The sequence below is a fragment of the Osmerus eperlanus genome, chromosome 6 (genome assembly GCF_963692335.1).
Source record: "Osmerus eperlanus chromosome 6, fOsmEpe2.1, whole genome shotgun sequence".
In the NCBI taxonomy this organism is placed as follows: domain Eukaryota; kingdom Metazoa; phylum Chordata; class Actinopteri; order Osmeriformes; family Osmeridae; genus Osmerus; species Osmerus eperlanus.
In genome coordinates, this window is record NC_085023.1 from 16380517 (window position 1) to 16399833 (window position 19317).

General features: G+C 47.0%; 1 protein-coding gene across 8 annotated transcripts in view; it reads right to left on the bottom strand.

Annotated features, from left to right (window-relative positions):
* Window positions 1–209: 209 nt before the first annotated feature.
* The window catches only part of cpeb3 (cytoplasmic polyadenylation element binding protein 3), a 31819-nt gene continuing 12711 nt past the window's right edge, over window positions 210–19317 (bottom strand). For 4 of the 8 annotated variants that reach the window (XM_062463902.1, XM_062463907.1, XM_062463905.1 and 1 more), the window contains exons 5-11: window positions 16852–16878; window positions 15476–15643; window positions 14822–14911; window positions 8271–8389; window positions 7986–8100; window positions 7491–7672; window positions 210–5906 (exon numbers count right to left, since the gene is read on the bottom strand). In XM_062463902.1, coding sequence (XP_062319886.1) covers window positions 5679–5906; window positions 7491–7672; window positions 7986–8100; window positions 8271–8389; window positions 14822–14911; window positions 15476–15643; window positions 16852–16878 — 929 coding nt within the window. In that variant the 3' untranslated portion in view covers window positions 210–5678. The remainder of the gene's footprint in view (window positions 5907–7490; window positions 7673–7985; window positions 8101–8270; window positions 8390–14821; window positions 14912–15475; window positions 15644–16851; window positions 16879–19317) is intronic. The other 4 variants (XM_062463903.1, XM_062463908.1, XM_062463904.1 and 1 more) reach the window with 2 other exon arrangements.

Below are 19317 nucleotides of genomic sequence, written 5' to 3' on the forward strand. Positions count from 1 at the left end.
TTTCACTGACATACTGCAGTAACATTTTTAAGTGTTCATATCAGTAATTACCATTGGCCTCAGGTGTTTCCTAATTAACTCGACTTGAGTTGTCGATCTACATGTACAAGAGGTGAGTTCCTATCTCTACTCAGATGATCAGACACCCCACTCCAAACAGAAGGTACACAGGGATGAAAGGTGGAAAGGCCATGCAAAACACGACAATGTTTCACAGCGTCATACAACTACGTTTAATAAGATTTGCTTATTAGTACAGAAAAGGGGAAAGTAAGGTAGGAACTACAAACTTGAAGCAGTAGTAAGCATTAGCAGCATAGAGCTCCATGTTTTTTTTTTATCACAGTTATACTGCAAAGTCAGACAAGCAAGTCCAAGTCAACAATCTCAAAGCCTTGTCAAGATAGAACCAGTTATCAAATCAAATTACAAACCTAAAAATAAACACAGATAACATAAAAAGTACATCTTAAAAAGTAGTGGGTTGTCTGTGAAAAAAGAAATATTGAGCACTTTTTTTTATATATATCTATATGCATATATATATATACACACACATACACATATGTATATATATATATATATATATCCTGTTTTGAGATCACATGATGAAGAGGCCTACTGTTTACCTACCCAGAGAGAAACGTCCATGAAGCAATAAGTGAATATACAGTGTACTAGCCAAATCTAGTGTTACATGAAATAGAAGTATCTATACAGAAGATTATATGAAAATGGCCTCAATCACCAAACACGATCATCTTTCTATTGAACCTTTGCCCTCCATTTTGCACATTTACAGTTGCATGGGTTTTATTGGGTATAAAATGTTTACTTAGCAAAATAAAAAAGGGCAATAAATTAACAAATACTTGGTGGTATGGTATAATACTGACCCTCGAGAGAAAGCAACCATGAGATTAGTATAAGAGACGAGGATTAGTAGAACACCACCTGTAAAAAATGGTATAAAAGGCAAGCTAGAAATAACATTCTCAGATCAGCGTTGACATTTTTCTTTTATCTCTTGGATGACCATGTTAGAAAGAGATTCCATGACATCACGTCTAGAGCATGTATCAATAGAAGTGAGGGCACATGAAAAAAGAGAGGGTCAGTGCGCATCTTGGCCAAATAGATTTACAAGTTAGGGCATTTGTATGCTAACCATGTCAAGTATGTGATTTTTATCTTATTAATTTTGTTGGTGGGGGGAGCGGGGGGTTTAACAGTAGGGGCAGAAAGCTCTAAATTAAAGATTTTGACCAGTGCAGTTTTTATGACTACACAAACACACCTCTATCCATTCAACTATGCAGTGATTCTGAACATTTACATTCATACTTAAATACAATCACACCAATCGACATGGCCAGATGTACCCACAGGGGCAAACCTACTATCACTAATTCAAACGGGGGGAGGACATGCAACATGAGTGAATTATCTACAAGTTTGATGTTTCCCATCGAAAGAAGTGTTGTGACATCTATCATGGTCATAAAATGTAGTTTACTATACACATTGGGGTTGAAGTACTTAGTAGTATTTGCAGAAACAGTAGGAGTGGCAGGTAGTGTTGTACAGCTTCCATAATATAACATACCATTCTCCATACTGTCATTTTATTTTATTGCCCATTTATTTGTTTACATTGCCAATCACTTAACATTAATTACCAAACGCTTATGTGGTTTTTTTTCTCCTTAGATCATTGTCACACCAATGTAAGCAACATCAGCGAGTTAACACATAAAGCTTTGCATTTCAAAAATCTAGACATTTTAGTAACAATATTACAAAGGTTTTTCAGCTTCAAAAAATAAGTGAACAAACAAAAAAATAAACTTTCTTAAAGAATTAGCATCATAAAATTAATTTATTCCAAGTAAAAATACAAAATAATATTAATGACATTGACCAGATATGAAAGTCTCCCCCACAAATAACTATTAATGGTTGAGAAATAAGTCTGTAAAGAAAATACGAAATAAAAATGAAAATATGTAAATATGTTTAAATTCTTTTCTTTTTTAGCAAAATCTCTAAAAATAATGAAAAATTTCTCAGTACAAAGGCTACATTACTACTGGAAGGTACTAGCATGTAGAGTAGGTAAATACACAGTAGAAAATGATTTTAGTGAATCACAATGCTTGCAATGAAAATAATTCTGCAATAAAGATTTATGCCTCTTTTTCTTTTTTTCTTCTTTTTTACAAACAGTACAAACAGTATTGCACATTACAACAAAGAATCAAGGTTCCTAGCCTTAAAAAATGGGACTAATTCAAGTCTTGCGTGAATAGAAGGCCACCATTCAATTGATGCACCTTGGGGGCTTTCGGTCAAACAAGTTACAGGTGAAACACTTGTATTTTTAGTTTTAAAAATAACATTCTTTTCTTTCCACCATCTGCTCAAGGACCTTCAAAAGTCTATTTTCAAACAATGTCAGGCTAACAAATCAGGGTATGTTGCTTTTACAAAACAAAAGGGAGCACATACTTTTAGGAAACATAAAAAAGTTTTCTTAAAAAAATAACATGAACAGAAGATTTCTTTCACAATTCTGGTCAGCATAGTAAATGATTGATTATAAATATACAAAACAAGGGAAGTATCTTCAGTTGTTTTCTCTGAGCACCTGATAGAGCAGATATTTCTATAGATCTCTTACTTGAGAACTTGTGTTTTCCTTGGGTCACTACAGCTTTTAGGGTTGTTTGGGGGCACTATATTGCCACGGTGATCCGACCAGTGGGACACACACTAACCTCCTCTGTAATAAGGTAGACTCTGTACTTCAGCTAACTACATCATTATATTAAAGTTATAAAGCTCTAGCTCCTTCAGTTGATGTTTTTTCCAAAAATAAATCTTAAAATAAAAGCAAATAAGCATGATAAAAATAAAATCAACCATCTGTTAAATCATTTCTCTCGAATAATTAAATTAATATATATTTTTTTTATCTGAATAAACTTACTTCGAAAATATCAATTTCTCTCCTAATATATTTCAAAATTGAGGTATTGCAAAACATCATGTCAGTCAGAAAGCACACTTCTCCTTTTTTCTTTTAACAAAAAAAATTGCTGACTGTTGAAAACTGTCCAGATACAAAGAGTAGTGCATAACAAAATGTCTATCATAGAGAAGGAACAAACATAGAAAACCCTTCTGGGTGGGGAAAGAAATTTCACAAAAAATACCCAGAATTCACTTTCATAGGGATACTTATTATTACTCATTGTTTGCCTCTTTTTAGTTTTTTTTCTATAAGTAAAAAAAGTATCTTCTGTTTAGTTTTGATTAGTTTTCTTTTACCAGAAACAGTTTGCGACTAAAACCAAGAGAGTACGACTGCGGGGTGCCAGCACGGGACAATCACGACACACAGAAAAGGGGGACGACACGTCTACTCGCAATGATGTAGGAGGATCCAGATGGATTGTCCACAAAACTGCTAAAACCAGTGTAACTTAGCCCCCAACTCCATTGATCAAACCCGAGCCAACTCCAAATTCGACAGCCAATCCTTAGTTTGTAAGTGTTGCATTTAGATCTCTTAAATGCCCCCCTTTGCTCCCACCCTCCCTCCCACCCTATGCAGTAGCGTCACAGCCCATTCAACTGCACCCCATATACCATAGGTTTTTAATAAAAAAATATGTCCACCATTTTAGCAGGTCATTTTTCTACTTCAAGCTTTGCAGGAAAATCTGGATAAATATGGTAACCCAGCTAGCACACATGTTCTGGCAATGTTATTACAACTCCGTAGCCGTGTAGTGAGAACATTATGTGCAGGCTGAGGAGGAGCTCTGTTTTCTAAACCACAAGTCTCCAGTAGCTTTAATGTTGTCTTTGCTCTCTCATCACTGTCTTTCTTCCTTTTTGCAATGACCACACAGATGCAACGATCTACCTTCCACCTCGAGGCCTCGAGGGTCACATCAGCTTAGTTTCACCTGGGGTCTCTATGTGTTGGTGGTTGGTACAAGTTGAACAAGTGAGCTCTTTGGTTTTTTGGGGGGGGACACGAGCTTACGCTTTGTCAAAAGGTGAAAACAGCAGTTGTGTTTCTAGGTCAAGCTCACGTTATTCTGTCTTGCAATTCATGTGTTTGGGTCATACTTAGTGTCAGTGTGTGTATGTGTGTGTGTGCGCATGTCGGTGAGTGTGAGAGGGTGTGTGTACTTGTTTGAATGTGAGTACAAGGTCGTATATACGTGTGTACACACTAACTATGAAGTTTCACAGGACTTCTATGTCGGACATCAACAACAGTTAAAGCGAATCACAGTTCTAGGCATACTCAGACCTAACTACATACGGTATAAAAAATTGCACAATTATATTAACAATCACTGCAAAAAGTACTTCACCTATCATAGTTTTAAATGGTATCCTACAATCTAATTGGATTGATTAATAGTAAGGTTGTTTTTTCTCATCTGGTGGGTGTATGTTGATCACCGCCTAGCGGTGCTGAGACTGTCTGCTAGCACTGCCCTGTGGCATTGCGTCTCAGCCAATCCAGTGCTGCCAGACCATCTCACTGGAGGCATCTTTTTCTTTTTACCAGTCTTCCCTGTTAATTCCAGTTCCGTGCTAGTTGTACGTACATCTATACTGTGTTGTGCAAACATGGGCAGAATTGAATAGTAGACATGATACTGAAAATCTATTGCATGCAGCAACCTGATTGAAATAAACATGCAGTTAGGGGCAAATCCCACCCCCCACCCTCCACCAAACTAGCCATCATATTCTAGGAGCGCCCCCTCCTCCTATGATAGCTTGTCATCCGTTAAACTGGGTGCCATTATAGTTGTTTGAACACCTTAGCCTGAATAAAGTACTATGGTATCTGGTAATACCATGGGTTTAGCAGCAAAAGCTATTGCAGCATTACATTTACATAACACTAAAATAATGTTATTACAAAAATAAAGACCTAGGAATTATAAGCAAATAAATCCGATTGCGCTCATGAGGTATTAAATACTAATATTTCAAAATGGAGAGCAAATATAGCCCATGTTATTTCAATCTGAGCTTCTATAGCCCACACTACTGGATAGTTGTTAAATCTTGCTACATCTTACGCCACCTATTGTATTTTTCAGTATGCATTAATTTATTTTTCCTTTGGTAATTATTCATACTAGGGGCAATATTGTTGGAAAATAAGTGCATGCTCCTTTCACATGAAACGTAATTATCTATATAGATAGATATAAAACAATATACTTTTTACAGATATATGTACTGTATAGTTTCATCTTGGGTCCTACAGAGACACTAACCCACCCAGAACATGGAACTGAGAACTTGAAAACAACTAGGTTTTGGCTTACATACCAGCTCATGTGTGTATAGTGAGTTTTGTGCCAAAGTGCAAATTCTAAGCTGATAGACTTTCATTATTAATTTCCCCTCCATATTTTCAAGGGTACACTAGACAAAATAGTTTAGAGCGGTGTGGTTTGAAAAAGAAAGACCTATGTATTTGTTGCTATCCTTTTAGCTGTTGAAGAGGTGGGGGAGGAGGGAGCAGAGTGGGTTGGTGGGTACGGGGGGTAGGGAGGTTCTCAGCGCTGTCCCTGGTCGTGGGGAGTGGGAGGGGGCGGTTCGGGGAGGTGACCAGGGCAGGGCTGGTCCTGGCCCCCTCAGCTCCAGCGGAAGGACACGTGTCGAGGGCGGTCCCCCCCTTCCTTCACCAGTGGCTTGTGGAACTCTCGACCAGCCCGGGAGTGAATGCTGGCCCAGCAGTACTCACAATAGTACTGCAGGCAAGTGACATTGGCACAGAAGAAGGGGGCAAACTTGCCTCCGCACCGCGCCCCCTGGCACTCGTCACACATCTGGTCATCCAGGACGTACGGCTTCACCTCCACCTGAGGTCAAAGGTGAAACAAAAAATGATTTGTCTTCTCTTTATACTTTCAAGTTTTTCCTCGAGACCAAGAGTCAATTTGCCGTCAGGTCATGAAACGCGTTTGATCTTTCCTGCTGTATCGTTACATGGGCTGCTGTGCTTCACTGACCTATTAGTCTATTTTCCGCTAAGCACTTGGGAATCAAACCCATCGCCTTTCCAAACCAAAACAGAGCTCCAACACAGAGGCAGGCACACTCCTCCCACACACGGGAGCACTGAACCTGACCATCAGCCGAGGAGCAGGGCTGCGTAGTCATGGCGATGCCTTGGAGAGAGCGAGGGAGGAGGGGGAGGGGGGGTGCAGCTAGCGGAGGCGTCTCCTCCGCAGTGTGTCATGACAGTGTAATGACGGGCTATCAGAGCCTGCATCAGCAGCTTCCTTCTCCACTTAGCTCAAGGGGAACAAACACCCCCCCCCCAGAGCTCTACAGTAAAAAGCCCAGGTCAGGAGAGGACAAGGCAGAGACAGAGGAGCCACCAGCACACCCAGGGCTGTTAACAGCCATTATCACCTCAGTGAAGAGCACAGAGGGGCTGGCCTCAGGTGATAGAGTCTCACGTGTTCCATCATTAAGAGCCATTTACAGTTAATGGAGTGATTGTGGTCCCGAAGGATGACTAAATATAAGTCCTGAGTTGGGGCACTAATAACAATGTAAAAAGAAGAACGTTGAGTGCTTGCTCACTAAGAACCTGGGTGAGGTATTTGACTAACTCAGGGATGTGGAGTGCATGATAGTGGAAAGGAGGGGTCTGCCTAGAGTAGCCTCTAGCCTCGCTGCCTCCCCCCTCCACCCCCTCTTACTGGCCCCTCAGCCCCGGACCATTAAGGGTATCTGGAGAAAACATTTCTCTCTTGCTCTTTGGCCCTCACACCATGGTTGTGGCTGGGGAACCAGGATAATGAGGTACTGCAATGCAGAGGAGATCTAATCTATAGGCCATTAAATGCCTCATTACTCAAGTCCAGGTCCATGACATTGGCCATTATGGGAGAGCAGAACTAGGATCTGCAGTGTAGCGCCACTGAACCAAAGTTCTAGTCAGAGCGAGGCCTGTGGTGTGATGACAGCCAGGAGGAAGTGTGGACAGCCTGGCCAGACAGAGCCTAGGATCCCTGGCAGACGGCCAGTCTTGGTTGGTTACCGTCAGCCATGCACTGCTGCTGCTGCTATGGGCAAGATGGCCAAAGAAAAGCCCAAAATAGCCAGGCAGAAGTGGATATATACATGTATAGGAAACTCCTATAATTAACTAGGCCCACGTCTGCAACTTAAAACATCTGTCAGCCGTCCAAAAGCCAAAGGCTGCAGTGATTACATGGAGGACTGTTCCACAGACCAGGGGCTCCCTGTACTCCAGGCTTAGGGCTGGATGGTTGGGTGGAAACCACTGATGGTTTAATGACTGTTGGATGGATGGATGGCGAGGCTCCGCCAGAGGTTTAGATCTACAGCAGCCTGTAGGACCCAGCAGAGGATTCAGGGGAACCCTCTAGGGGACGGCCATTGAGAACACAGCAGCCTATGACCTCACTCACCCGTTTGTCAATGTCGTTGTGCTGCAGCTGAACGAATCGAGCGCTGATGGCAGCGATGTAGCTCTGCTGATTGGAGAAGGCCACACGGCCCGCCCCCTTGGGGTACTTAAGCTCCGGGTCAGTGTCGATGCCGGCATAGCAGACGCCCCCATACAGCCTGTCCATGATCATGGCCAGCTCCACTAGGAAGGACAGAGGGAGGAAGGTCTATATGAAAGAGATGTGGAACTTTTTTGTGTGTGATTGATGATTTCTATCATTGTCTGATTCATCATCATCATCTCACTATGGTTTTTCCCTGGTCATACTAGCTTAGGTCACGCCGCAGGAAGTTCCTCACCGAGCTTCTTGATGTTCTCGAGTTAATCATTGGGTTTCTTGAACAACACTGATTATGGCAAACAGCCTTTACGGTATATGCTTGCCTCATGTGGCAGCACAAAGGTTTTAGAAAGCACAGAACAGGAAGGAGACATGCTTCAACCAATCTCTCACCTGCACGCAGAGGCCGGGGCACGCCCCCCACAAAGATGGTCTTGCGGGGGTCCAGGGGCTGAGAGCCGTCCATCACAAAGTCACTGTCACTCAGGTTCCAGGGGCGGATCTGGACCTGGACAGGGGGAGTAAACGTGTCATGAAACACGAGACAAACATTCTACAGGAGTAACCCCCTTCAAAATACTTGCATTCTATTCGATACACTCCAATAGGAGTTTAGAAAAACACAAAAAACTTGTGAAAATGGGGAGAAAAAAAAACGGTTCTATGGTGGTTACTCACTGGCTTGTCCTTGATGGTGGGGCTTGACACACACAGGTAGAGCTTCCCGTCTTCTTCGATGCAGGCGTCTATCAGGGCCTGGACCGAGGTCTCCTCCTGGAACAGCAGGAAGGCATAGCCTGGGACAAACAGGGGAGACACAAAACAGAAACATCTCTCTTACAGTCGCTGCATTGTACGGGTTTTACAGTCAAGAACTCATGATCAAGCCTCAGCTTCTAAGCTTAGGCTTTTTTCATAGTCATCAATCTTTACACTAACTGCATTGTGCGATTTTCCTGTTGTAAACTTGTGACTAGGCATGGGAATTCATTCCGGCCCAAAGTGTCCTCTCTTGACAGCCATAGAACTGCAATCCTGAAGATCATCCATCTCTACTCCCCAGCCCTGGTTCATCTCCCAGCTCCCATAAGTCAGCTCAGCCCTTTCCACTTGAGCTGACACAGCTAAGACTGGCCCACCATTATAAAAAGATCCATGCAAAATTGATCGGGCTATACTGTCCTAATCTTTTTGAAAGTTTGGGGCCTGGGGAGATTTCCTCCCGCGGATGGCTGAGGGGAGGAAAAGAGAGATCGAGAGCACCTCGGCGTGCGTTATCAAACGATGCATTATTCAGGAAGAGGGTTTGTCTGAGGTCATTCTGTCGGTTTGGGAGAGAAAGACTAACAGTCGGTGGTGGTGTTATGTGTGGCTAATGAACTCGGCTCACTGCCATTTTGGAACCCTTAATAAGTTGCAGGACAGGAAAGGGTAACGTAGGGCAGGACAGGGTCAAATCGGGCCGGGCAGGGTAGGTCGGATAGGAAAGTGAAGGACAAGACATAGTAGAGCACCGTAACAGGGCAGGGCACAACAGGGCAAGGTAGGACAGGGCAGCCTGTGCAGGCTCACAGGACACATGGTGCAGAGGCCCCGCTGCCTCTAGCACGAGGCCGCTCACGCATGCGACACTCGCCCTGCATTTCGAGCGACGGGACGCGTGCACACGCACCCAGAAAGGCCCACGCACACGCCGCTAGCGATGCAGGAGAAATGGGCAGAGAGGAATGTGCAACTGTCATGTGTTAGAGTGAGCATTCCTGAGTGTAACTGCAGCAGATGAAGAGGGGAGGGGGAAATACTGACTCAGCAGACGCAGTCAACTGTGGTATGAGGGGATGTCTGTGTGTGCGTGTGTGTGTAGAGAGAGAGAGAGAGAGAGAGAGAGAGAGAGAGAGAGAGAGAGAGAGAGAGAGAGAGAGAGAGAGAGAGAGAGAGAGAGAGAGAGAGAGAGAGAGAGAGAGAGAGAGAGAGAGAGAGAGAGAGAGAGAGAGAGAGAGAGAGAGAGAGAGAGAGAGAGAGAGAGAGAGAGAGAGAGAGAGAGAGAGAGAGAGAGAGAGAGAGAGAGAGAGAGAGGGGGGGGGTAACGCAGGTGAGCATGCAAGCGTGTCACTTTGGCTAACATCTTCCTGTTTTTCAGTCGTGCCTTGTCTTACTCATCTTCCCACCATGGTACAGCAGCCAAGACACCATTCAAGGAGTCCACACACACACACACACACACACACACACACACACACTTGGGTATGCACCTATTGTTATCAGAAGGTGTACATTGTGTCTCTGGTGTGTCTCTCACACGCAGTCCTTTTTATGCACACACGTCAGAGTGACGTCGCTCTCCTTTTCTCTCCTGCACACACACACACACACACATCTTCCCCTGCCCATCGCTGCCTGCGTCAGGGCAGCGATGGGCAGTCGCAGATCACACAGCCCCGGAGGTCAATGCTGTAGCTAGACATCAGTGACATGGCTAGTTAATCAAATCAGAAAGAGAGAGAGGGAGAACGAAACCGAGAGAACGAGACAGAGAGAGAGAGAGACAGAGAGAGGGACAGAGAGAGACAGAGAGAGAGTCAAAGAGACAGAGTAACACACTAACAAGGGTACAACAGGGGAATCACAGAGGAAAAGCACTGTAAACACAGTACATCAAGCCTGTAATCGACTAAGTGGCTGAGCACACAGGCCTGCAAGCAGATGCAACATCCAGTGGAATGCACACTCGTCATTGTCCAAATGGCAATGTTCTTGCAGAGCACTAAGTCACTTAAGTCCAAAACCTGGACCGAAAACACCCAGTTCAGCCACACAGCAGTATAAATCACATCAACCACAACCCCTTAGGAACAATTCGTCTAAGTTTCCCTCACACTGGGTAACTTGGGTAAAAATGGCAAATCGGGATAATGGAAACAATGTGCAACTGTGCATCCCCACTCCCCCCCCCCCCGCCCCCCTCCCTCCAGCAAACACAAGTATAGGCTTCCTCAGAGCCTGCCCGCTTCATTACATAAAGTTTGTCCTAAGGGGGTGGGGGTATGTGGTCCTGAGCTCACATCCCCTCCTGAAAAAGACTGCAGTCTCAAAATGTAGGATGAAAAGGCAAACGGGAGCCAACGACACAGCTAGAGTAGGGAACAGCGTGTTCCATCCCAAGGCAGGAGAGAGAGAGAGAGAGAGAGAGAGAGAGAGAGAGAGAGAGAGGGGGGGGGGGGAGGGGGGAGGAAGGAGACTGGGAGGAAGTGGAGGAGGTGGACAGAGAGAGAGGGGGACAGAGGACAAAGTAGAAAGAGAGCAACACCAACAAACAGCATGAATAAAAAAAAAAAAGAAAAAAAAAAAGAGCGACTCCAGAAAAACAGCCTACGCAGATGGGAGAGAAGAGGAGACGGAGAGCGGAAGAGAGACAGGGGTTGCGCGAGGAGAGTGAGGGAGAGGAAAAGAACTGGTGAGGGAGAGAAGAGCGTGGAGTTGGCACAGGGAGGCGAGGGGCAGAGCTGGAGGTTAGAGAACTGGAGGAAGGGGCTAGCCTTAGCAGCTAAGTGACGGAGGCAGTTCTTGGCTGTGGGTACTGGTACACCATGTTCCCTCTCAGAGTCAACTGTATAGGATTAACTTCTGTCACCTTCCACCAACTCCAAGGCTATCAAACCCAAATCTGAAAAGCACACACTCTGAGCTGACGTCAGAGACCATGCCATTCATTATGCAATGGCCCGTTATGCAGAGGACAAAATGGGTAAGGTTACTGGACTACAGAGCAAGGCTGGTTCTATCCGCTCCCACACACACACACACACTGCTTGAGGGTTCTGGGACTCAGTCTATGCCCAGTACAGTGCTACTGAGCCTTCCTGTCTGTGTTCCTGTGTCTCCGTCAGCCTTGCGCAGTGCAGGGGCTTACACCCTGAGACGAGGGGAGCAGATCTGCAGTGGCTCGTGCCTCAGATCTCTAGAGCTTTGCTGCTGAGCTCCCTTCTTCTCGGAGGGGAGAAGGAAAACACTGGCAGCGGCCGCGTTCTGCAGCGTGAAGAATCCTGTTTACGGATTAAACCCTGAGCGGAGGACGGCCTCTATGGTTCCGTAGCCAAGAGTGACCTCACCGACTGTTTGCCTCACTAATGCCACAAAGAACGGCTTGGCCCTCACCGAGGAATGACACCGGTTACCTCAGCCGCGATTAGGATACAACTTGAACTTAATTATGACACACAACGTCCAGGACTTTATCGAATAAAGCAAACGTCTCTGCCATGTTCTCAACTCCGTAGCTCTCTGAGGTCGACCTCGCTGTTGTTGTCACCATTGAACATGGTTCTGTTCCCTTAGATTAGGATTTAAACCCAGATGACAACAACACAAAAAGTTTGACAATGTGGTACAGTGTCGTGTCCGTTGAAATGAACAGTGACACGTCCTGATCAGGGCTAATCTTCTCAGGAAACACTGCGTCTCTCCTCATTTAGATCCCTGCATTGGCGAGAGAGAGAGGGCCCAAGATTTAAACAAAGGACCTGGATTTCCAGGCGCTTCAAAATCTATAAAGAGGAATATCTAGGAACAGGTGGGGATGATGAGAAAGAGCTCCCACACAGCAGAGCAACAAACACACAAGCCAACATTACATTACATTTACATTACATTTAGTCATTTAGCAGAAGCTCTTATCCAGAGCGACTTACAGTAAGTACAGGGACATTCCCCCGAGGCAAGTATGGTGAAGTGCCTTGCCCAAGGACACAACGTCATTTTTGCACGGCCAGGAATCGAACCGGCAACCTTCTGATTACTAGCCCGATTCCAACATGCAAACGTCTCTAGTCTGGAAGCTGTCTGACAGCCTCCCAGCCTGGCCTCGGATGTGCAGTAGATCTTAATGAGAGGTAGGAGGAGGGGTGAAACCCAGCAGACAAAACCACAGAGGGCCGTAATTCTGCCTCCGAATGTAAACAAAGGAGGGAGGGAGAGAGGGGAGGGGGGGAAGAAGAGGACACAAACATCTGCTTTTCTAAAACAAATATGGGGCCTGAGGCATTAAAGCGTGACACGGTGAGAAGCAGCCGAGACAGAGAGGGATGAGATGAAGTCTCGCTAATCGTCTCAGTCTGGAGGGGTCACTGGATCCTCCGCAGCCGAGAGAGCTGTGAGCACAGAGGGAGCCAGACACGGGCACTGGGACCCCCCCTGCCCCTCGGACCAGGCTGGTGCCCCTGGCCCTCGTGCCAGCCAGCCTGCCTGCCAGGGTAGGCCTAACCACAACCCCATTCAGAGGCAGATAAGCTCCCATCATTCCGGCTCCAGCATGGGGACACTTTAGGCTCAAAGCAGACACTCTAAATCCTAGAAGTGCTTCTCCTCCACCTCCTCCTCTCTACCTCCATGAGGCCACAGACAGAAATAGCTCGCTAGCTTTTGGAGCTCGCCGCTGCCAGGGACGTCCAGACTGGACCAAAAGATCAGGTGTGCTCAGGGGCTCCAAGGTGACCAAGCCCATCCATCAGGGACGTCATGGGACAGGCACGCAAGCAGAGAGAGAGAGTGGGTGAGGGTAGCACTGGGACCAGGGGACCTAGATAGAAATGATGCAGTGGCCCATGAACTGACTTCCCAGCTGCTGAGAGAGGATCGTGTCTGACAGGTCACCTGCTGAGAGCCGACGGAAGACCTAGAGCTTGATGGAGCATGGCCTGGCTTGGGGAGCCCACAGCATGACGCATCCACAAACTCAAAACAGAGTTTCATAATAGTACGGAGACACATAACTGCAGCTTAAGTACATGGCAGGATGGAAAAGTGACCAGTATCTTTCCATTCGGTCAGTCTGGAAGGACATTTAATATGGAGAGGAAGATGACCTCTTGATGTAAATCCCACATCTGCGAAGCACCAGCAACCGACCATGTGAGAGACACACACACATAATCATGTGCATACGGGTTCTCACAAACCTCATGTCATTAGCGCTGAGAAGGCTGCCATTGGGCACCAGTCCAAACTCTCTTGCTAACGCTAACGTGCTGAGTTCACACTGCAGCATTAGCATTGCACAGTAAACATGAGAGTTCAGCACTTTCACTTGGCTTCCCACTTTTCTATACAGGAAGAGAGTCTTTTATTAAGAGACGTAGGTGGTCGCATGGCACCACAGACCGTGTGGGTGCTAACAACGAGAGGTGGTTTCCTTTCGGCTAACCAATGTTCTGCCCCTCCCTCCTCTAACCCTCCCCTTACAAGGCATCCTCCAGCCTTCTGACTCATTCCCCTAAAAGGATGCCACATTTTCCCTCTCGAGCTTTGGGTTTTATGAAAAGTAGTGCCTCCACCACCCGGCCCCACCCCCCAAATTATACAAATAAAACAAGGAACCAAAAATATTGGAAGATGGATGGAGGGAAATTGGCAGAGTTTTCGCAGCTTCTCCAGATGCAGCGTATTACCATCTGCCTGAGGAATGCTAACTATTTCCAGCCAGGCTTTAATAGCTTCCCTAATATGACACAGAGCTGGGGCAAGTGTGGTCTAGATAGCCCAGCTTGGGCTAGTCTAGGGTGGGCTAGCTGGTCTAGCAGGGGCCAGCTGGTCTAGGGTGGACTAGCTGGTCTAGCAGGGGCAAGCTGGTCTAGGGTGGACTAGCAGGTCTAGCAGGGGCAGCTGGTCTAGCAGGGGCTAGCTTGTCTAGCAGGGGAAGCTGGTCTGGGGTGGACTAGCTGGTCTAGGGTTGACTAGCTGGTCTAGCAGGGGCTAGTTGGGGTCATGTGAGGCTCTGAGGCCAGATGGCAGTGCCAGATGAAAGCACTCCTCTGCCCTGGACACCTGTCTAAATGAAAGTGAGGAGCGGGGGGGCCTGGAGACACTCCTCACACTCCCAAGGTATTCTTCAATCACACAAACACTCTCCACCACCTGGTCCGAGAGCTTCGGGCTCTGGAGGAGCTTGCGGGAGACCTAAGTGTGTGTGTGTGTGTGTGTGTGTGTGTGTGTGTGTGTGTGTGCGTGTCCTTGTCTGTGCCTGTGCATGTATATCCCTGAGATAACTGCAGGAGGCTGTTTAAATAAGCAGACACCTCGATGACCCACCCCGGGTGATACAGGAATTCTGGGTAACATGAACTCTAGTACACACAACTGGCTGTGAAAAACACCAGCTCTCTGTTCTCTGCTCTATAGCTGTGGACTCTCAGCTGCCCAATAGATGAAAAGATGGACAAAGAGGGAAGTTTTACCTTTAGGTGGAAAGTATGACTTGCTCTCCGCTTTGTGGGGCCAATCCACCACCAGGTGCCCATAGCGACGGAAGCTGTTGGTGATCTCATCTGTTAAAATGGGGACACAGAGATAGGATAGGTTAATTTGGTCCTGAAAGAAATTCACCATGGCAACAATTCATTACGATACGCATGTCAAGCAGGCTGACTATAAAATAGTCTGTGCATACCAAGACAGTGCATGTTACTGCACTGCAGTTTCGATTTCAGCTGTGCTTTGCTCAACATGACTCCCTTCTTCTGGGCTCATTGTTCTATTAATATCATTAATATTTCAAGAGGCCATGGGGCAAGCATAGTTAAAAGCATCGTTTTTTTTGTGTGCGTACGTCTCTCATGAATGCCACATTGAGCAAAGTCACCATTCCAGATCCCAAGTGTCCTTACCGCCTCAAGCATTCTTCCCACTGTGGGAACAACAACCATCACACATCTGCTGCCAGACTATCAGCCTGCTCCAGGCCAGAAACCACCAGGGTCTAACCAGCCTACCGAGCCAGGGACCCAGCTCTCTCTCTGGGATACAAGACACACAGGCCGCCCCGCAGACAACAGAACCAGCAGAGCGGGGCCTGCCGTCCCAGATCTGGCTTGCGATTGGTGGACACCTACCTTCGTCGATGTCGGGGGGCAGGCCTCCGACGAACACCTTCCTGGAGTAGCGCTCCATCCTCTCGCCGTTCTGACAGCGCGTCGGAGAGTTCAGCCCGGGGGTCAGCGAAGGATCCCCGTGGCCATCGTCGAGGAAACCGTCCTCGAAGGGAAAGAGGGATGAGCGGCCTACGTCGGAGAAAGAAGAGAGAGGGAAGTCGGCGGGACAGTAGAGAGGAAGAGAGAGAGGGAACAAGGAAGACGGGGGGGGGGGGGGCAGATGGTATATGAGACAGAGGAAGAATGCACATCTAGTGTTATCACAGAGACAACAAACAATAGCCCACTACTGTACCATGCTGCATAAGCCCTCCTTGTAATTCACATGGGGTATGTCCTCCTCTCTGCCCCACCCCTAACCAGTCCAATCCAGTGTCTGTGTCGAAACCGTCAAATAACATAGCGTAGGAATAACAAGAGTATTCAATTCTTGGGTGTAGGATGGAGGAACAGCGGGTGGAGCTGGGGAGGGGTGTAGAGAGGACTGTTACAGGCCACAGACCATGGATCTGTCGTGTTGAGATGGTAGTGCAGTGGTATGGGTGTGGGAGATGTAGGTCCCTCTAGGAGCCTATCTCCATTAGCTCAGTGTACTCGGTGAGCATAGTGTGCGTGTGTGCTAATGCAGGGCTAACCCAGTCTAAACATCCTTAAAACGTTTAAATACAGGCACAAACACCACCACAGCTTTCCACGTTAAGGATCGGCGGAATTAGTTGAACACTCCACAATCAGAGGCATGTCTACAACAGCAACCCTTGCCATTCAAGACATGAATCATCCTTTCTGAGCCGCAATCTTTGAAATGCTGGAAGGAACATTATAACCTGGGAGCCGTTTCAAAGATGATTGTTAGAAGTGATCTGTATTTGTCCGTTTGGATCATGTTATTCATTATTTATTTCATTCACTTGGGCACCAGCTATGCTTGTGAATACATGGCGGATCCACAAACAGTCACAGTGATGCCATACATGTCACAGGTAGCACAATGACTCAGAACAACAGAGAGAAAACAAAAGCTGTGAAATTGATTTTGTTTCTCTCGTGCTCATTAAGCAACAACAAAAAAATCAAGATTAGGCCATTTTATCATCCCAAATCCCAGACCTTATTAAAGGCAATGATGAAAAAAACAAAACAAAAGAAGCGTGTCAAATTAATATGATTTCATCCAATCAAGGCTGAGATGAAAGCAGATGGTGACATCCCACTAGAACACCCGGGCTGGAGGGAGATGCCTGTGTGGCGAGCTAGCTTTAATGTTTCAATCAATGTTTGATTGATCCCCTTTTCACTATGACAAGCAGAAACCCAGAGAAAACTCCACACATTACCTCTTCTGCGGCCATAACTCCTGGCTGCTTGTGTTCACAAAAAGAAGGAGACAAAAAGGAGAGAGAGAGAGAGAGAGAGAGAGAAGGAGAGAGAGAGAAACAGAAGGGGAGAGGGGGATGAGGAGAAAGAGACAGAGACATGGGTTTTGTGGGCAACACAAACCAGAGACATCACCAAGGCAACAGTGAAACCACAGACGACCACACCTAACCGGTCGGTCGGCAGTGGGGGAGTTATTATGGTCTGGCCTTGGCCAACAGTAAACCTGCAACACCTGCCCTGGTAACAGGCTAGACTTGTGTAGGGAAGGCGAGGTTAGTGCAGAGAGGTCTGAAATATGTCCAGACATGACAGACTGTCTAGGCTGTAACCCAGCTAGATTATGTCATCGCCGTTAATAAATGCGTAATAGATCACATATTCTCATTTCTGGTGTGAATATTCATTACTATGATGGAGATCACAGAATTGACTCTAAATGACAGAATGAAGGCTGCAGCAGCTCTTGCTGGTTAGTCATTATCATGGACTGGTGAAACATTAGAGCAATTCAGAGGACAGGCCAGGCGTGAGTGGAAACTTCCCACAGGATAAGGAGGAATTGAGCGAGGAGGGCTGACTGGCTGGCGGGCAGGGGAGGGGAGGACAGCACTAAAAGGGGAACTGGAAAGCACAGTAGAGTGACAGTGCAGGCCAGATCCTGATCTAGACAGCAGGACAAAGGTCTCACCACCCATAGTGACGAGACTGACACCAACTTTCTCTCTAAGGACTGATTGGACTACCGTTTGTGTGCGTGGTTGCTCAACTCTTCCTAAATGAGATGAATAGAAGTCTCACAGTGCCTCAGACCGAGCACACAACAGGTAGAAGAGGATCCAATCCCTCCAGACAGCGGGGGGACCTCGGCCTAATATACCCTCTACAGACTCTCTCATAGTCATGAGTCACAGTGCAGACAGTCATCTCCTAAAACCAATATGTCTCTCTATTGTGGCCATGTCATTGTGTGCCTACCCCCTCCACTTCGGCTCTGGAAGGAGATATTGTCTCCAGAACTCTTCTCTCACTAGTTTTTCATTAAACTTCTCTCACCCGGCCAAGACCGGAGCGCCACAGTGTTCCAGACTCGGAGCTCTCTCTGTCACTCCTCGACGTAAACAAAGGCGCTTAGCAACGACAGGGATACGGTGGAACGCATGTTCTGTGAGAAGTGGTGGTTTGGTAAACTGTGGCGGTCGGGCCGGAGAGAGAGAGGGAGGGAGAGAAAGGGAAAGGGCAGTAACACCTCTAATGAGGTAGGGAAGACTTTATGGAGAAAATGGAGTCTCAGTGGTTCCTCCGGGCATGATGAGTGGATGTGCCCGGTGGAGCCTGGCTTCAAAGCATCTGTCACACAGAGGAGGGGAGGGGAGGCCTACTGGAAGTTGTCTCCTGTCCCTCTCTGCAACACTTCAAAAGAGAATGCCAGGAGACCCATACATGCTGGGGACCTTCACTACTGATTCCTCCTCTTCCATCTAAGCCACTTAAGAGCATTTTCGAGACCGATGAGAGCAAAGGTTTCTTGCTGGCTCCATTCGTTTGAGTCAATGGCAGAGAGGAGGAAATAGGATAAACTACATGAGCCACCATCCCCAGCTTCCGAAGCCTGGCTGTCTAAACCCATCACAAGCTACAAGCAGGAGGGCTTGCTCCAGCTGAGTGCTGAGACGCTTGCAGCTCTGGGCCCCGGCATAGGCCCACTTTAACTGCCATAGAATGTGTTCCCCTTCGGGGTCCAATGATGAAAAGACGAAACGGAGAGCTCAAATGTTCACGTCGCCGTCAAGCTGTGACAGCAGTGTAGGAAGCTCCAGGAGGGCTTGCCTTATTATTAAGATGACAGATCCCCTGCTTCCTGTCCTCCTGTTCCTTTTGCTCTCGCCCTTCTCCCTTTTCTCTCGCTTCTTCTCTTCCTCTCACATCCATCCCTTTACTGGGAGACTTCACCAGGCAACTGAGGAGAACCAGAGCCTTGCTTCCAGATGTGTGAGCTTTAACAGTCCCAACCCTGAGGTTTACACTAGGCCGAAGGAGGAAGCCTATCCTCCACTCGCGGCCACTGGTGTGAGGGAAGAGGGGGGGGGAATGACACACTTCGTGAAATATGAATCTCAAACTTCGGAGAAACACTTGCTTCTCTCGACTGGCCTCGACTTGAGGCTGCGCTAGGCTCAACCCCATGACCCCAGGAGCAGGGCAGAGTGTTTCCAGGTCTGTCCCGTGTCTCCATCTGCTAGCGGGGGCCAGGCTAGCTGAGAGCGAACCAAGGGGGAGGCTAGTCTTACAGGTTGAGGGTATTTTTAGACGTGGTATTCAGATGACTGCATGTCCCCCCACCTCTCGGGGTCTATGCCGGGTTTATAGTGTCAGGAGGGTAACACCTGGTGAGGGGGGGGGAGCCCTAGCCTGGGTGGGCATCT